Source organism: Trachypithecus francoisi, unplaced genomic scaffold (assembly GCF_009764315.1).
Source record: "Trachypithecus francoisi isolate TF-2019V2 unplaced genomic scaffold, Tfra_2.0 Lachesis_group12, whole genome shotgun sequence".
NCBI classification, from domain to species: Eukaryota; Metazoa; Chordata; class Mammalia; order Primates; family Cercopithecidae; genus Trachypithecus; species Trachypithecus francoisi.
Genome location: NW_022681457.1, coordinates 39691266 through 39709149, shown reverse-complemented (window position 1 = coordinate 39709149; position 17884 = coordinate 39691266). Strand labels below are relative to the sequence as shown.

Below are 17884 nucleotides of genomic sequence, written 5' to 3'. Positions count from 1 at the left end.
CCGCTGGCTGCACCACTATATAAACATACTAAAAACCACTGAACTCTATACTTTAAAAGGCTGAATTTTATGGCATATGAATTACTTGTCAAGAAAGCTATATTTAAAAAAACAAAAACAAAAAACTCTTCATCCATGGTTCCAAACCAATGTTTGGCAATGCTTATAGAATAAAATCTTGTTAATCACTTTCACAAATGATTGATCTAGTGTATAGAAAAACCTATACCAGAAACTGTTTTAATCTAACTAGGCAAGAAATATTTCTGGTAATCTTGAAAACGTTTTTGAACGATCAAAAACTGTTTAACTTCCCAAAGGGTTCTGAATCTATTAACTTATAACTTTCTTCATTAAAACAATTTTCCCTAATTTAACCTTAAGTGCTTGGCATATAGTTAAAAATAATTTAACAAACATTTCTTTTTTTTTTTTTTTTTTGAGACGGAGTCTCGCTCTGTTGCCCAGGCTGGAGTGCAGTGGCCGGATCTCAGCTCACTGCAAGCTCCGCCTCCTGGGTTTATGCCATTCTCTCGCCTCAGCCTCCCGAGTAGCTGGGACTACAGGCGCCCGCCATCTCGCCTGGCTAATTTTTTGTATTTTTTTAGTAGAGACGGGGTTTCACCGTGCTAGCCAGGATGGTCTCGATCTCCTGACCTCGTGATCCGCCAGTCTCGGCCTCCCAAAGTGCTGGGATTACAGGCTTGAGCCACCGCGCCCGGCCAACAAACATTTCTTATAAAAGATTTTATCTTGGAACATTCACATTCTGAGACCATACATTTACACCATGGAAGCAGTCTTAGGATATTTCTTGAATAGTAAGTCCTTTTTGTGTATATTCATGCATTTTGTTTTCCACAAGCATTTAATAATTTTTATTAAATCTTATTAAACAATAAATTTAAAGTGAGCACAATGAACACTTAGCAAAATATTTTTTAAAGTTGCATATTAGAAAAAAAGACTTTAGAGGAATTAGGTATATTGTTCCTCACAATGGAAAAAAAGTGCAAAGTGAATAGCAATTTTTCTCCTTACAAACCATCTAGGACATAGCATCTACAGAATAGAAAGATAAACATGCATGTAATGAACAGTAAAAGGAAGAGGAAACAGCTTTCCCATAGAACAAGTAAATATATTCTGTCTATTGCAAACTTATAAGTGGAAATTATTTTTTTAATGTAAACAATTAGGAGATGATACTGTAAGTGATGGCTGAAATATACACATACAGAAAAACCTTGAGAGGACAAAAGAAATTATGAATCAGTACTGCTTTTAAAAAGGCAGATCCAAAGTTAAAGGTACAGGTATTGGAATATCTAAAGCTTCCAAACTAGAGATAAATTCACATATCAGTTATAGATGTGTAATACTATTTTTGTGCATGTGTGTGTGAGACAGTCTCACTCTGTTGCCCAGGTTGGAGTGCAGTGGTACGATCTTGGCACACTGCAACTTCCACCTCCCAGGTACAAGCGATTCTTGTGCCTCAGCCTCCTGAGTAGCTATGATTACAGACATGCACCATCATGCCCGGTTAATTTTTAAATTTTTAGTAGGGATGGGGTTTCACCATGTTGACCAGGCTGGTCTCAACCTCCTGACCTCAGGTGATCTGCACACGTTGGCCTCCCAAAGTTCTGGAATAACAGGAATAAGCCACTGTGCCTGGCCAGATGCATAATACTATTTCTATGAAAAAAGACCACTTAAAATTATAATATCCAAAATCTACTGTAAAAATGCAAATATTCTGAGATAAAATTGGTCATACATAATTTTTAAAGCTGATTTAAGTACAAAAATAAAAACAAAAAGATGACCTCTTTGCAAGCAGTCTCTTTTGGTAAAAAATTTAAATCTCAGTGAAAAATAAATTACCCACAGATTTATAATTCAGTAATCACTACTGTTTATTTATAGCTAGTCTTTTTTCCTCTGCCTATATACTTACATATCATACATGTTTTTGTTTCCTTTTTACAAAATTATAATCATACAATCTATATAAAACTTTACATACTAATCTTTTCACTTAACATATGTTCCCATGACATTAAAATTATTGGAAACATGGTTATAGCTCTATAACATTTTTAATTACAGATGTGCCATAATTTGGCATAAGATTGTTTTCCATTTTTCATTGTTATTAAATGCCACAGTGAATGTGTGTGTGTGTGTGTATACGTATCCATCTATCCATCTATCTATCTATCTATCTATCTTATCTATCTATATATTTTTATTTTATTTTATTTTTTTGAAACAGGGTCTTGCTCTGTCATCCAGGCTGGAATGCAGTGCCACAATCATGGCCCACTGCAGTCCTGACCTCTTGGGCTTAAGGGATCCTCCCACCTCAGCCTCCTGAGTAACCAGAACTATAGGCTACTCACTACCACATCTAAGGTCTCACTATGTTGCCCAGGCTGGTCTCAAACTCCAGAGCTCAAGCAATCCTTCCACCTCAGCCTCCTAAAGTACTGGGACTACAGGTGTAAGCCACTGCACCTGGCCAACAGTGAATTTTTTTCAACATATAATCTTTGAATCTGATCACCTTCTTAGAACAAAAATCTAAAAGTATGATTTCTGAACTAAAGAAACTGAACATCCTTAAGACTCTTGATATAAGCTTCAAAATTGCTTTCCATTAACATACTAGTTTCTATGCCTCCCCCATAATCTACAGTATATGAAAGTGCCCAACCAAATCACGTGTTTACAGGTCCATCTCCTTAAAGAGAGTGTAAGCTCCTGTAGGAGCTTATTTTCATGTTAGATTTTTTCATTTTTGTATCCTGGTACCTACCACGTGGTAGATGATAAATAAACAGTGACCAAAATGAATTACAGTATAATGACAAGACTGTTGTTTCCACTAAAAAAGCAATAGAAATCCTCATTAGGAACACACATGTCCTACCTCTGCTGCTGAAGCAAAAGAATCCGTGGATGCGATGCTCAAGGTGTCTCGCAGGCCAAAGTCATCCACATTACCCTTCATGATGATATCTGTATCTTTATCTTAAAAGTAAAAGGTGAAAAGTTCAGAAAGTGATATTCCACATCATTGTGGTACTTCGCATTCCATAGTTTGATTTTGATTTTTTTCCCCTATCTTTATTTAGACTACCAGTGTCAAAAGGAAAACAGTAAGAATCCAATGTTTAACTGAATCTGAAACTCTGTGAAGTAGGGGAGAGAGTGTTACAAAGCAAATATTCATTTTTAATTTAAGAAGGAATTAAGCTTAACTTTTTATTAAAAGGGCTTTTTAGTACATAATAAGCAGAGTTGGATTACCTACTATACATGGTAAAGTCAGCATATATCACAGCTAGTTTGCAACAGAGCAATTTATTTGCAAGTGGTCTTGCCCAAATTACAAGAACTTGTAGGTTCATTTAAATCAACTATATTACTAACATAAAATATCTGGCCTGTCACTTGTGATAAGCTGACCAATTAAAACAATTCACAGCCGGGTGCGGTGGCTCACACCTGTAATCCCAGCACTCTGGGAGGCTGAGGCAGGTGGATCACCTGAGGTCAGGAGTTCGAGACCAGCCTGGCCACCACGGCGAAACCCCATCTCTACTAAAAAAATACAAAAATTAGCCTGTAGTCCCAGCTAGTTGGGAGTCTGAGGCATGAGAATTGCTTGAACCCGGGAGGTGGAGGTTGCAGTGAGCCAAGATCGCACCACTGCACTCCAGCCAGGGGGACACATCAAGACTCTATCTCAAAAAAACACCACCACCAAAAAAAAAAAGCAAACAACAACAACAAAAAAAAAAACAAGAAGGTATTTGTGACTTTTTCAGGCTTTAATGAGACCTACTTTAAAAACTGAACAGTCAAAAACAATCAGACCTAGGTCCTTGATGTTTACTCTGCTTACCTGAGGGTCAAATATAAATACCCCCCAAATTTTAAAAGGCTGAAAAAGTTCAAATTCTTTGGAAAGAGTTAATCTTACCCTATCAAGACAGGCTGTTAGCAATACTTGTCATTCGGAATGTGGGTATGAATATCCTCATGTACTATTATCAGGAATTTCATTGTTAACATTAAATTTTCAAACAAATACTTTCCTGCTAATATGTGACTAAAATGGAGAAAACAAGTAATAAACTTCAAAATGTATCACAAGTATGAAAGAGCAAAGAATAAAATATATATCTTCTTATTTTGATTCTCAATCTGCTAAGTGTGTCAGACACTATCTTCTTTAAAATGAAACCAGCTGGCTGAGGTGGCTCATGCCTGTAATCATCCCAGTGCTTTGGGAGGCTGACGCAGGAGGATCACTTGAGTCCGGGAGTTTTGAGACTAGCCTGGGAAACACAGTGAGACCTTGAAAAAAAAAAAAAAGCCAGGTGTTGTGGCACATGCTCAGGAGGCTGAGGCAGGAAAATTGCTTGACTCCAGGAGTTTGAGGCTGCAGTGAGCTATGACTGCACCACTGCACTCCAGCCTGGATATCAGAGTGAGACCTTGTGAAAACAAAGAGAAAGGAGAGACAGAGGGAGAGAGAAACCAGAAGTCTCCTTGGCTTTCATTCATCCAAATTTTCATAATTTTTCCAAAATTAAAATTTATTATCTCTACTAGAAATCTGTCAAATTCTGTTTAAAACCCTAAGTACCAGAAAACACAACTTGTGATTCTACCTACGAAGTATGTTTTTTTTTTATTCAAAGCATCAATTTAGCTTCAATTAAATGTTTAAATCAAAAGTTATACAACCAATTATATTCCAAGCTCTACAACAAGCAGAAGAGAGAATAAGCCACAAGTGGTGCAAGGTTCATTCCTATTAAGTACCAAAAATAATCATACATGTAACTTTTTTTTTTCCTACTTTATGTTTGGTGAGATCAGACTTTACGTTTTAAGTATTTACCTTCCAAGTTTAAAGTATAATTGTTTTCAGATGACGTTTACATCAATCCTTTTAAAGTACCTAAAACTTTTCGTCTTAAAAATCTTTCTACTACTAAATGACTATTAATGGGACAAAATCTGAGGTTAAATTATTCCATTATAAAAACATTTTAGAAATTTACATTTTTCTATTAAACTGGAGAATAAAACAACATTAATTGTTTCACACTTATAAATAGCTATCAAACTGGTATTTTTGGAGACACAATTATCCAGAAAAACTCCCATAATTCTCTTTTCAGTGCATATTAAGGCTTTTTAAATACAAATACACACACACTGAGCTTTTATACAAAACGTAATCCTCCTGTACAACCTTCAAAGCGTTATCTTAATTATTTTCCATTCTCAGTATTACTTTCACAAAAAGAAATCACAGTTTTACAATTTTCATTATGTCACGGCATTATCAGAGTGGGATTAAATTTTATTTTATTTTATTGATTTATTTATTTTGAGACAGAGTTTTGCTCTTGTTGCCTAGGCTGGAGTGCAATGGTATGACCTTGGCTCACCGCAACCTCCGCCTCCCGGGTTCAAGTGATTCTCCTGCCTCAGCCTCCCGAGTAGCTGGGACTACAGGAACACACCACCACATCTAGCTACTTTTTGTATTTTTAGTAGAGACAGGGTTTCACCATGTTGGCCAGGCTGGTCTCGAACTCCCAAACTCAGGTGACTCACCCACCTCAGCCTCTCAAAGTACTGGGATTACAGGCGTGAGAGCCACTGCACCCGGCCGAGAGTGGGATTAAATTTACAAGTCAATTAACTCTTGGTTCCTTATGGCTTTTGCTATTTTCAGAGTAGAATATAGACATTTATCTAGTGTCACTTTACCTTTCAGACATTACCCATGAGATGTCAAAAGTCTGTTTTACTTTAGTCAACAGTAACAGTAACAATATTCAATGTCATCCAGATCAGTTACCATACTTGTACTTTATTTTTTAAAACATCTAACAAAGAAAAATGGCTCAATTCCAGAGGAACTAGAAGGATTTACTCATTAAATCCAAGTCCATAAACCATAGACTATACCTCTTATTTCAGTAATTGCTATGATTCCTGGAATGGCAGCTAAATTATTACAAAGAGAAATAATACATCTGTTTTTTAGATACGATAGTCAAAAGTATAAAGAAAGAATCTTGGGCAATATCCCAAACTAACTGCTTTCATGCATTCAATTAAAGTTTAAAATACTCTTTCTTAAAAGTATCATCATTGGTTGGGTGTGGTGGCTCACGCCTGTAATCCCAGCACTCTGGGAGGCTGAGGTGGGTGGATCACTTGACGTCAGGAGTTCAAGACCAGCCTGACCAATATGGTGAAACTCTGTCTCTACTAAAAATACAAAAATTAGCCAGGCATGGTGGTGCATGCCTGTAATCCGAGCTACTCAGGAGGCTGAGGCAGGAGAATTGCATGAACCCAGGAGATGGAGGTTGCAGTGAGCCAAGATCGTGCCACTGCACTCCAACCTGGGTGACAGAGCAAGAATACATCTCAAAAAAAAAAAAAAAAAAAAAGAAGAGGTATCATCAACTCTTGGCCAGGCACAGTGGTTCATGCCTTTAATTCCAGCACTTTGGGAGGCTGAAGCAGGCGAATCTCTTAAGCCCAGGAGTTCAAAACCAGCCTGGGCAATATGGCAAAACCCTGTCTTTACAATAAATTAGCTGGCGCAGTGGCACACATCTGTAGTCTCAGCTACCTGGGAGGCTAAGCGGGAGGATCACTTGAGCCTGGGAGGCAGAGGCTGCAGTGAACCGAGACTGCACCACCGTATTCCAGCCTGGATGACAGAGCAATGGTCTGTCTCAAAACAAAACAAAACAAATGAAAAGTATTATCAACTCGACTGTGGTATTGAAAGACAGTGACAGCATGGAAAATGAAAACCAAAGGCAGCCAGGTGCAATGGCTCATGTCTGTAATCTCAACACTTTGGGAGGCTGAGGCGGGAGAATCACTTGAGCCCCAGGAGTTCGAGATCAGCCTGGGCAACAGAGAGAGACTCCAGCTCTACAAAAAATTTAAAAAGTTAGCAGACGCCGGGCGCGGTGGCTCAAGCCTGTAATCCCAGCACTTTGGGAGGCCAAGATGGGTGGATCACGAGGTCAGGAGATCGAGACCATCCTGGCTAACATGGTGAAACCCTGTCTCTACTAAAAAATACAAAAAACTAGCCGGGCGAGGTGGTGGGCGCCTGTAGTCCCAGCTACTTGGGAGGCTGAGGCAGGAGAATGGCGTAAACCCGGGAGGCGGAGCTTGCAGCAAGCTGAGATCCGGCCACTGCACTCCAGCCTGGGCGACAGAGCGAGACTCTGTCTCAAAAAAAAAAAAAAAAAAAAAAAGTTAGCAGAGTGTGGTGGTGTGCACCTAAAGTTCCAGCTTCTTGGGAGGCTGATGCGGGAGAATCGCTTGAGCCCACCAGTTCAAGGCTGCAGTGAGCCATGATCGTACCACTATACTCCAGTCTGGGAGACAGAATGACACTCTGTCTCTTAAAAAAAAGAAAAAAACCTAACGCTTCATTGATCTTAGTCAATATTTTCAGAAACTTCTTACTGAATTTTTCTCAGCCAAAAAAAAAAAGAAAAAAATCCTAAAACCACAGTGAAATATCATTACACACCTACCAGAATCACTAACATTGGGGGAAAATGGGTTTTTTTTTTTGGGTCGAGGATGTATGGTCAGTGGAAACTCTCACACACCACTGGTAGAAACAACTGGTAGAACCACTTTGAAAAGTTTGGCATTACCTATTAAAGTTCAAGGTTGCTTTCTCTATGACCTAACAATTCTACCCTTGGGTGTGTTTTACAGAAATGCATGCTTATATGCATAAGAGTGTTCATAATAACACTGTTTATAATAGCTCCAAACTGGAAAAAAACACAAATGTCCAAATACAGAACAAACAAACCATAGTATATTCATACAATGAAATACTATACAACAATGAAAATAAATGAATTGCTGCTACATGCAGTAACATGGATCAATCTAACAACATGTTGAGTGAAGGATTATACGAAGAATTCATTCACAATGAAAAATTATTATTAAATTCACTCAAGCAAAATTCAAAAACAGACAAAACTAAACATGCTTAGTGATAAAATTATTTTTAGCCGGGCGCGGAGGCTCAAGCCTGTAATCCCAGCACTTTGGGAGGCCGAGACGGGCGGATCACGACATCAGGAGATCGAGACCGTCCTGGCTAACACGGTGAAACCCCATCTCTACTAAAAATACAAAAAACTAGCCGGGCGAGGTGGCGGGCGCCTGTAGTCCCAGCTACTCGGGAGGCTGAGGCAGGAGAATGGCGTAAACCCAGGAGGCGGAGCTTGCAGTGAGCTGAGATCCGGCCACTGCACTCCAGCCTGGGCGACAGAGCGAGACTCCGTCTCAAAAAAAAAAAAAAAAAAAATTATTTTTAAAAACTAGAAGGTGACTGGGCACAGTGGCTCATGCCTGTAATTCCAGCACTTTGGGAGGCCAAGGTGGGTGGATCACCTGAGGTCAGGAGTTTGAGAACAGCCTAGCCAACATGGCGAAATCATACCTCTACAAAAGAATACAAAAATTAGCCAGGTGTGTTGGCAGGCACCTGTAATCCCAGCTACTCAGAAGTCTGAAACACGAGAATTGCCTGAATCCAGGAGGTGGAGGCTGCAGTGAGCCAAGATCGTACCACAGCACTCCAGTCTGGGTGACAGAGTGAGACTCTGTCTCTAAATAAATAAATAAGCTGGAAGGTAATTAGCCTGAGCATCAGGACAGCTGCACTCCAGGCTGGGTGACAGAGTGAGACTCTGTCTCAAAATAAATAAATAAATAAATAAGCTAGAAGGTAATTAGCCTGAGGATCAGGACACTGGTTCATTCTGCAGGTGACTGGAAGGGATTACAAGAAAACCCATCTGGAAAGCTGGCAATGTTTTACGTTTTGCTGTACATGATAATTACATAAGAATGTGTGATAAATCATTGTACTTTTTTGTTTTGTGCACTTTCCTCTAAGGATTTAAATAGAAGGAAAGAAAAGAAAGCAGTATCAACTATATATCTTGGTCCCAAATAGCTGACAGCAGAAAAGGCTCAGAGCTTCAAAGGTAGGAGGAAGCAGGGTAAGACAATGAATGCTTTCTATATTTCAGTGTTGCCAATGATGCTGTAAATTATTACCACACAAGAATTTTATATCCTGATTGAGAAAGCATCTATAACGATGCTAGATTCAAAAGTCAAAAGACCTGATGAGTGTTAAATATAACAGCAAATTGAAAATAATTTATTTGTACCCTGTAGTGAATACCAACAATATTAGTAGTGTATAATGCCAAGCATATACCACTCATAACCTTTTTTCTCTAGCTCTGCAACCTTTCTTTGCTATTTAGTGATTGGTTTAGGATTTTAAGTGGGAATGTTTAAGCGGGGATAATCAAATACTTTCAAGAAGGAGAAGACATGGAAACTAAGGAATGTCTGCTATTTAATCATAACAATAGAAGCGTGATGCGATTAATCAAAATACACATTTATTTTTCACTCAGTACTTGCCAGATACCAAGTTACATGCTTTATATGTATTATCTTATTTTTAATCTCCACAATAACCCTTTGATGAGGTAGATACTATTAGTTTTCTCATTTTATGTATCAGGAATCTAAGGTACAGAGAGGCTAAGTAGCTGCTACATACATACACATCTAAGAAAGAGAACAGTAGGATTCAAACTCAGGTCGTCTGATATCAGATGCTATGCTATAAAACTATGGAGCCCTGGTGTCCAATACAGTAGCTCCTAGTTAAATGTGTCTATTAAACACATGAAATGAGATGTGCTGCAAGTGTAAAATACATAATAGATTCTGAAGACTTAGTACCAAAAAACAGAAAACGTTAATACATACTGGGCTTAAGAAAATATATTAAAATTCATTTTATCTGTTTTTTTTGAGCCTTTAATGTGGCTACTAGAAATTTTAAAATTACATCTGTGGCTCACATTATATTTCTATAGGACAGTGCTGTTAGAGCATTCGTTGTTCATATTTTAACTACAGTGCAAAGGGCTTCCACGTTCTTTAGAAGACTCAGATTCAGCTTATATTTTTTGAGTGACTACTATGTGTCTACTATTAGTATTCTACTAAGTGCTTTCACAGACTATTTTACTTGACATACGTAATTATTAGAGAAGAATAGCCTAATTATGTATATTGAGTTTTTCATTGTAACCTGGGGGAAAAAAGCCCTTTTCTAATCAGATGGCTCTTCCATTGGTTTTCAAAGCTTTCCATTATCTCTGATTACCCTACCTATCCAATGTTCTTTTCCATCAATTACTTAAAAAAAAAAAAAAACAACTCTCTGCTTTATCTGAGGGTATGTTCACCATATCCCCACTTGTCATACAGTAATGCAGTGGGTAAAAGCGTGGTTTCTGGATTCAGCCAGTCGGCATCTGGATCCTGATCCTAAGATTTGCTACTTACCCACCTAGGTAAATTGAGGATAGCAATACTAATTTCCTAGAGTTGTTGCAAAAGTTAAATGAGATTTGTGGAGGCACAGTACTTGGTCCATCATGAGTGTAAAATAATTTTTGCTATTACTATCATTGCCAAATACATTCTTTATTCAAGCCTGTGGTTCCTCCTGTTTCTTCTCTACATATAACCTACTCTTCTTCTGCTCCCTTGCCCCGTGCTACCCACAAGCACATTTTTAAAAAATACTCAGCTCAGGTATTATCCCCTGTAAACATCCTCCAAAATTTATCTAATTTTTTGCTCCTATGTAAGGCAGTATAGCAAAAGTGTTAAACACCATGGGTTCCAGAGTTTGAATTCCGATACTGACTCTGTTACTTATTAGCTGTGTAACCTTGAGCAAGTTTCTTATCTTCTCTGTTCCTCAATATTCCCATTTGTAACATAACTGGAGTGAGGGACTTTACTTTCTTTCCTTTCCCTTTTGTTTTTCCTGGTGGTTCCTACAGTTCTCAGGAGATTATTGAACACATAATAAACACTAAAATATTTGTTCATGTAAACTAAAATTTATTATTATAAATGGACCATCCCCAGGACACGAAAATCTCTAGAGAGCCTATCATATACTTACTCTGGGTCATTTTGCCTATGACTTTAACTTGTTTGCAGAACCCCGTTAAATTTCTTACCTTTCTCACTCTCTCTTTCTTTTTTTCTTTTTTTGAAACAGACTCTCGCTCTCTTGCCTAGGCTGGAATGCAGTGGAGTGATCTTGGTTCACTGCAACCTCCACCTCCCAGGTTGAAGCAATTCCTGTGCCTCCACCTCCCAAGTAGCTGGAATTAGAGGTGTATCACCACGCCTGGCTAATTTCTGTATTTTTAGTAGAGATGGGGTTTCACCATGTTGACCAGGCTGGTCTCGATCTCCTGACCTCAAGTGATCCACCCGGCTTGAACTCCCAAAGTGCTGGGGTTACAGGTGTGAGCCACCGCACCTGGCTTACTTCTTATGTTTCTAATAGCCAGCCCTAACTTAACTAAACTTATCATACTATCTTGTAAACCTGAAATATGCAGCTTACACTCCTTAATGAATGATAATGAACATCAGAAGTGCATTTTAAAAAGTTTCCACAAACTGGTTGATTGTACATTAAATTTAAAATACTCTGTAAATTATCACACTGGCTCTCAGTGAAGTAGCTCTTTTTTATTTTTGGTAACATTTTAAAATAAGTAAATCCAAAATTTAAAAAAAATTTAAATTGTCTCAATCACCCAGAACTTTTCAAACATTCACTGTACACAGATATAAACAATGATATTCTTTGGAAGTACATTAAAAACATAATGTTTACTCTTAACTCAATTGTCACATATTCTAGGCCAAAAATCTGACTGGATTCAAGCCTTACCCCTTCTTTCACAATCCCATAATTCACATATTACTTGAGTTTTTTCCAAAGCAGGATTTGCTTTACAAGTTTTAAAGAAAACTAGAAGTCCTGGAACTTGGAATTTCAGGTCTGGATCTATTTCCTTAGACCTATCCAAGTGGGTTTTCTACATTTCACTTTTGCCATCACTAGGCACATTCTATTTTCTGTCACTCAGAAAACACTGGGTCTATTTTAACCTCAGCAGATTCTAGTAGAGATTCCAAAGATGCCACTCTTCTTTTAAAATCCAGGCTGTCCACTGTAGATTTTATAAGGCGAGCAAGACAACGAAGCCTGCCAATTGTCTCAATGTCATCTGACTTCTATGTCAACAACTTTTCTGCGGGTGATATTCAGCAATTTAAACATGACTTGGAACCTTGTCCTTTCTATGCTTTTATTAAAAATGGAAAAGCTTCTGCTGTTGACAAGACAAGCTATTTTCCAAACAGAGTCTGTTACAATTTGTTTAAATAATCAAGTCTAGGAAACCACTGCTGCTCTTTGTTTATTCTGTATGACTATCTGGCCATACATAATGTAGATAATTTTTATTTTCTGATTTGTTTTAAAATGCTACAGTATAATTTGACAGAAAGAACAAAGTTGAATATAAAAACCAGAAAAAACATAATTTCAGAAAGTGAAAAACTAACAGAGTTATGATATTTTCTTGATTTTTAACTTCAGTGTGCCTCAATATTGAAAAGAGAAACAATAAAATCCACTGAAACAAAAGAAAAGAGAACTTGGGGCAGGTGCAGTGGCTCATGCCTGCAATTCTGGTGCTTTGGGAGGCTGAGGTGGGAGGACTACTTGACCCTGAGAGTTCAAGACCAGCCCAGGCAACATACTGAAATCCCGTCTCTACATAAAATAAAAACATTAGCCAGCCGTGGTTGTGCACACAATGTAGTCCCAGCTATTCAAGAGACTGAAGTAGGAGGGTCACTTGAGCCTAGGAGTTTGAGGCTGCAGTGAGTTAGGATCATGCCACTGCACTCCAGCCTGGGCAACAGAGTGAGACCCTGTTCCTCTAAAAAAGAAAAAAAAAAAAAAGTTACATATGATGAGGTGGTGAGAATAATAAAAAAAAAAAGAAAAAAGAAAAAAGGAGAACTAGTCAAAGTTCTTTTTTTTTTTTTTTTTAGACGGAGTCTCGCTGTCACCCAGGCTGGAGTGTGGCCGGATCTCAGCTCACTGCAAGCTCCGCCTCCCGGGTTTAGGCCATTCTCCTGCCTCAGCCTCCCGAGTAGCTGGGACTACAGGCGCCCGCCACTTCGCCTGGCTAGTTTTTTGTATTTTTTTAGTAGAGATGGGGTTTCACCTTGTTAGCCAGGATGGTCTCGATCTCCTGACCTCGTGATCCGCCTGTCTCGGCCTCCCAAAGTGCTGGGATTACAGGCTTGAGCCACCGCGCCCGGCCTAGTCAAAGTTCTTGATTTGTGATGACTTACAAAGTTTCACCTATGTGAAATAATGTATGTACAAAACAGCCTGATATTACTGAAAAGATTTCCACAATAGTTGTCTCTGGCATTCCCTATTTATCAAAATTTTTATATGCTATGATTGACCAACACAACAACTGTGATTCCTAACTGGGAAGTACAGCTGCCAATGCAAACTGAGTATTAGAAGAAAAGGGAATGGGAACCATTCAAACACTTTGGAAGAGTAACAGCATTTTCTACACCCTCTCCTCTTTTATTTAAAGAAGAAAGAAGTGACTAGATTAACCCAAAGTGAAGCAGGAAGTCATTAAGATTAGGTCTGCAGTTACAGAGACTTGAGCAGGGCCATGAGGTACAACTGGTCATTCTGTATGTTAGACAAAGGTCCCCTGCCAAGGGAATAAGTCAGGGCAGAAATCCAGCCCAAATACTAGACCTGCATCTTCCTGAAGTAAAGTGGACCTTCTTGGCACAAAGGTCCCCTCCCAAGGGGCTTACATGGATGGCCCTTTGTCTAAATCACATAAAGACCTTATATGGGCAGTGATGGTCCTGGACATAGAAATCCAAGCTGTTAAGACATAACTTCAATACAAAACAGGCAAAGGCAAGCAGCAGAAATTTCTCATGTTTCAGGGACCCCAACAATTTTCATTATACTGTTTTCTTCTCTGAACCTACTTTAACTTGTATACCAGTTAAGTTTCATATTGTGTTATTACTAAACCCTTTAAAAATAAGATTATGAGCCTTAACACATGGGAGGAAAGTACTAAGCCAAATTTCTCATATGTTGCACAATGTGTACTCTGTATATTTAGATGTCTGAGTATACAACTTAAGCTGACAATTCATATCATTCCCTAAAAATAAACCCTCAGGGAGTTTATCCTCCAACCACAATGATTCTGCAGGAAAGGGAGATGACAAGGTCTTAGAGCTTCAACTTGGGGCTGACATTTGATGTAAGATGTTAGGCCGAGGTATTTCCTCTTGTTGCCAAGTTCATTCAGTATTTCTAAATGTTCTATCTGGCTGCTTACCAAAAAAGAAGAATAACATCTCTCTAGTGGTCAAGAGGTTCTACTTGACAGCTTTTCCTATGCTGTGCCAGAGAATTTGTGCAGTCAGCACTAAGCTGGCAAAATCTCTAATTTTCCCTTAAAGGATGTCTCACTGACTCAAAATCTTATAAAGGAGCAGCAACAAAAATGGATAAAATATTTAAACTGTGCCAGCCACACTTCCAGACTTCTTCAAACTCATAAATTTGATTATGACTTCTTATAATCCTCAATGGCTCCGTTTTGCCTAAAGGTGCAAAGTAAGGACCTTCATAATTTATGTCCTGCCCAGCTTTCTATGTTCATCTCCCACCACTCCCCACATATAGTGTTCCCAAAACATATTAAATAACTTGTAGGTCCCTAAACAGGCTCCACTCTGCACCTTGATTCATGTTCTTCCCTCTACTTGGAATGCTCTTTTCTCAACTGTCTCCCTAGCAGACCATTTTTCTTTAAGTGTCACTCCTTCTGTGAAACATTTCCATGAGCCCCGCTCCAAGAATAATCACATGCTTTTCTTTGATGTTCCCATAGCACTTTATAACATGTTATTATGTACTTACTCCACTGTCTATTTTTTAATGCCTGTTTCCAAAACTAGACTAAGCATTGACTAAAGGCAGAGATGAAATCTTCATCTTTACTTCCAGACCCAAGATTCTCTGAGCTCATTCTGCAAAAACATAGATTAGGAAGATGCCTAAACACATATCTGAAATATGTGAAGCAATGCTTTCAATTAAGCCACAAAAATTCCTGGTTTGTTTTTAAGAACTAAATCTGTTCCTACACATCAATATAAAAGAATCTCAAAGTCCTCTGTTTCTGCCATAAAAATAACATTTATCATACAGGCTTCAGAGTTGCCTGCTAATACTACTACTGCAAATATATACTACTCTTCACATGAAGTGTAATTACCCAAAATATGAAGCCCAATTAATTTTAGAAGGAAATGAAATTAGAGATTAATAAGTTGGAACTTTATTCATTTAAACCATACCAACTATATAATGTCCCCAAGAAACTGTAGGCAAGATACATCTGTTGTTAATCAGGTTCACTTTTTTGGTGGTGGTGTTTTGTTTTGAGACAAGGTCTTGCAGCCTCAACTTCCTGGGCTTAAGCAATCCTCCCACCTCACACCCAGTTTACTTTTAAACTGGCATTAAATCCAGCAATTTACTCCTGGCCAAAGAGCCTAACCAAAGTGGGTAAAGAATAATGTTAATTCCTGAATGTACTGTTACAAAAATAAACTTCCAAAGTATGTAATGACACACATTCTTCATGATATGACAGTAACAGAAGTCTCCTAAAGTATAAGTTATTCCTGGTGTTAGAGATTGGTAGAACCCCACATTTTGGTGGAAGATGAGAATTTCCTCATGAGAGATTGGCAGAATATCTCTGAGTTGTTGTGGCCAACTAAAGCCTAATTTTTACCAAAATAATTCAGATAATACAAATTTCTGTTTCTTATAAAATATATAAATATATACTTTATTGTGTGATATTTGAAATGTATAAAAATTATCTACATAGCATAGACATGCTTCTGGACTCAAAATAATAAAACAAACATGTTTGCATTTGCCACCCATTTATAGCCACTTTTCAAAGCTTACAAAATTACTTGTTCATTAAGGAACGATAACACCATCACACAGAAATACACTGTACATATCTTCTTACGTGAAACTCGGGTTCCCAAATGAATTTCACAGATATTCAGATACTGCAGCAAAAAACAGCTGCAGATAACTAAAGAATTAACCCACATGTCCCAAACAAGATCTGTTTACTTTTAAGTTCTTATCTTAGGCTCTTAAACAGGCTGAGGGCACTTCAACTGTGAGGTATGGGAAGAAATGGAAGCGGAGAGGAAAAGTTACAGAAGGATCTTCTGCTTTGTGGATGGAGGTTAGGCTCTGAGTCTAACTGCTCAGTATTGAAGAATATACTAACTTATATTGCTTTCTAAGTGCTCCATTAAGTGTGTTAGTTACCCCATCAGACTACAAGCAACCTGAAAATAGGCACATTAGCCCTTATTTCATCTGAATTTCATCACATGCTTCAGAGTTGTGTTTAAGTATTTGTTTGCTGTGTAAGGTACACAGAAAATAAATAAATACTTAAAAACTGATTTTTAAGCTATATCTGCCTTAAAGTCTCCACGTGTATCTCTGCCATTAATGCTCCTTTACCTTAATGAGAGGCTATAGCCACAGGGAAATATAGTCTTTGATTCTGTATGGGGGGCCAGCTGACTTATGGTCCTTTTTCTGATACAGCTCTCTTCAGACATAAAAAGATTATAACACTCTACCCAGAGCGGTGAGATAGGGCAGAGGTGGGGGGAGGGGGGTGGGGAATCGGGATGAAAGAATAAGTGGTGAAAAGATGAAATAAAAATAAACATGTTATCATTCCCAGATAATACGTGGTCTAAATAAAAACGCCAAAAGACCTATGTTGAATTACTGGTATTACAACTAATAAGAGTTCACAAGAGTTGTTAATATTCAAATGCAAAAACCAACATTTAAGATCCCAGCAATGACAAATTAGAAAATGTAAATTTAAAAAAGATAACCACTTATAATGACAATGAAACTATAAGGGATTTAGGAAAAAAGACATATAAGACATTTATGAAGAAGATTATAAAACATTATGAAAGATATAAATGAAGACCTAAGTAAACAATCATACCATGTTCACAGATATAAAACTTATAAATATGAAAATGTAAATTCGCCTACAGCTGACCGATAAACATAATATAATAATCAAAATCCCAAGAGAGTTTTTCATGAAACTTGACAAGCTGTCCTAAACTTCACATGGAAAAGCAAAGGGCTAAGAATAGTCATGACAAGTCTCAAAAAGCCCCACAGTGAATGGACTCACCCTGCCAAATGTCAAGATTTATTATAAAGCTATATAAAGCTACAGTAATTAAGACACTGTGAAACCAATGCAGGAAACAAACAGACTAGCAGAATAAAATAGAGAGACCAGAAAAGACACACAGAAAGACTTGACATATGACAAGGGAGGGGCTTTGCAAATCAGTCACAAAAGAATATATTATTCAAAGAGAGGTGCTGAGGCAACTACCTATCCAAACGTTAAAAACAAAACAATAAAATAAATTTAAAAAAACTTCTATGGCCGGGCACAGTGGGTCATGCCTATAATCTCAGCACTTTGGGAGGTTGAGACAGGAGGATCACTTGAGATCAGGAGTTCAAGACCAGCCTGGCCAACATGGTGAAACCCTGTCTCTACTAAAAATACAAAAAAATTAGCTGGGCGTGGTGGCAGGTGCCTGTACTCCCAGCTACTAGGAAGGCTGAGGTACAAGAATCACTTGAACCTAGGAGGTGAAGGTTGCAGTTAGCTGAGATCGTGCCACGGCACTCCAGCCTAGGTGA

The 17884-nt window shown here is 38.1% G+C and overlaps 1 protein-coding gene across 3 annotated transcripts in view; it reads right to left on the bottom strand.

Moving 5' to 3' along the window:
* MIGA1 (mitoguardin 1) overlaps nucleotides 1-17884 on the bottom strand; it is a 99324-nt gene that overhangs the window by 28737 nt on the left and 52703 nt on the right. For all 3 annotated transcript variants that reach the window (XM_033225360.1, XM_033225359.1, XM_033225361.1), the window contains exon 8: nucleotides 2939-3039. In XM_033225360.1, coding sequence (XP_033081251.1) covers nucleotides 2939-3039 — 101 coding nt within the window. The remainder of the gene's footprint in view (nucleotides 1-2938; nucleotides 3040-17884) is intronic.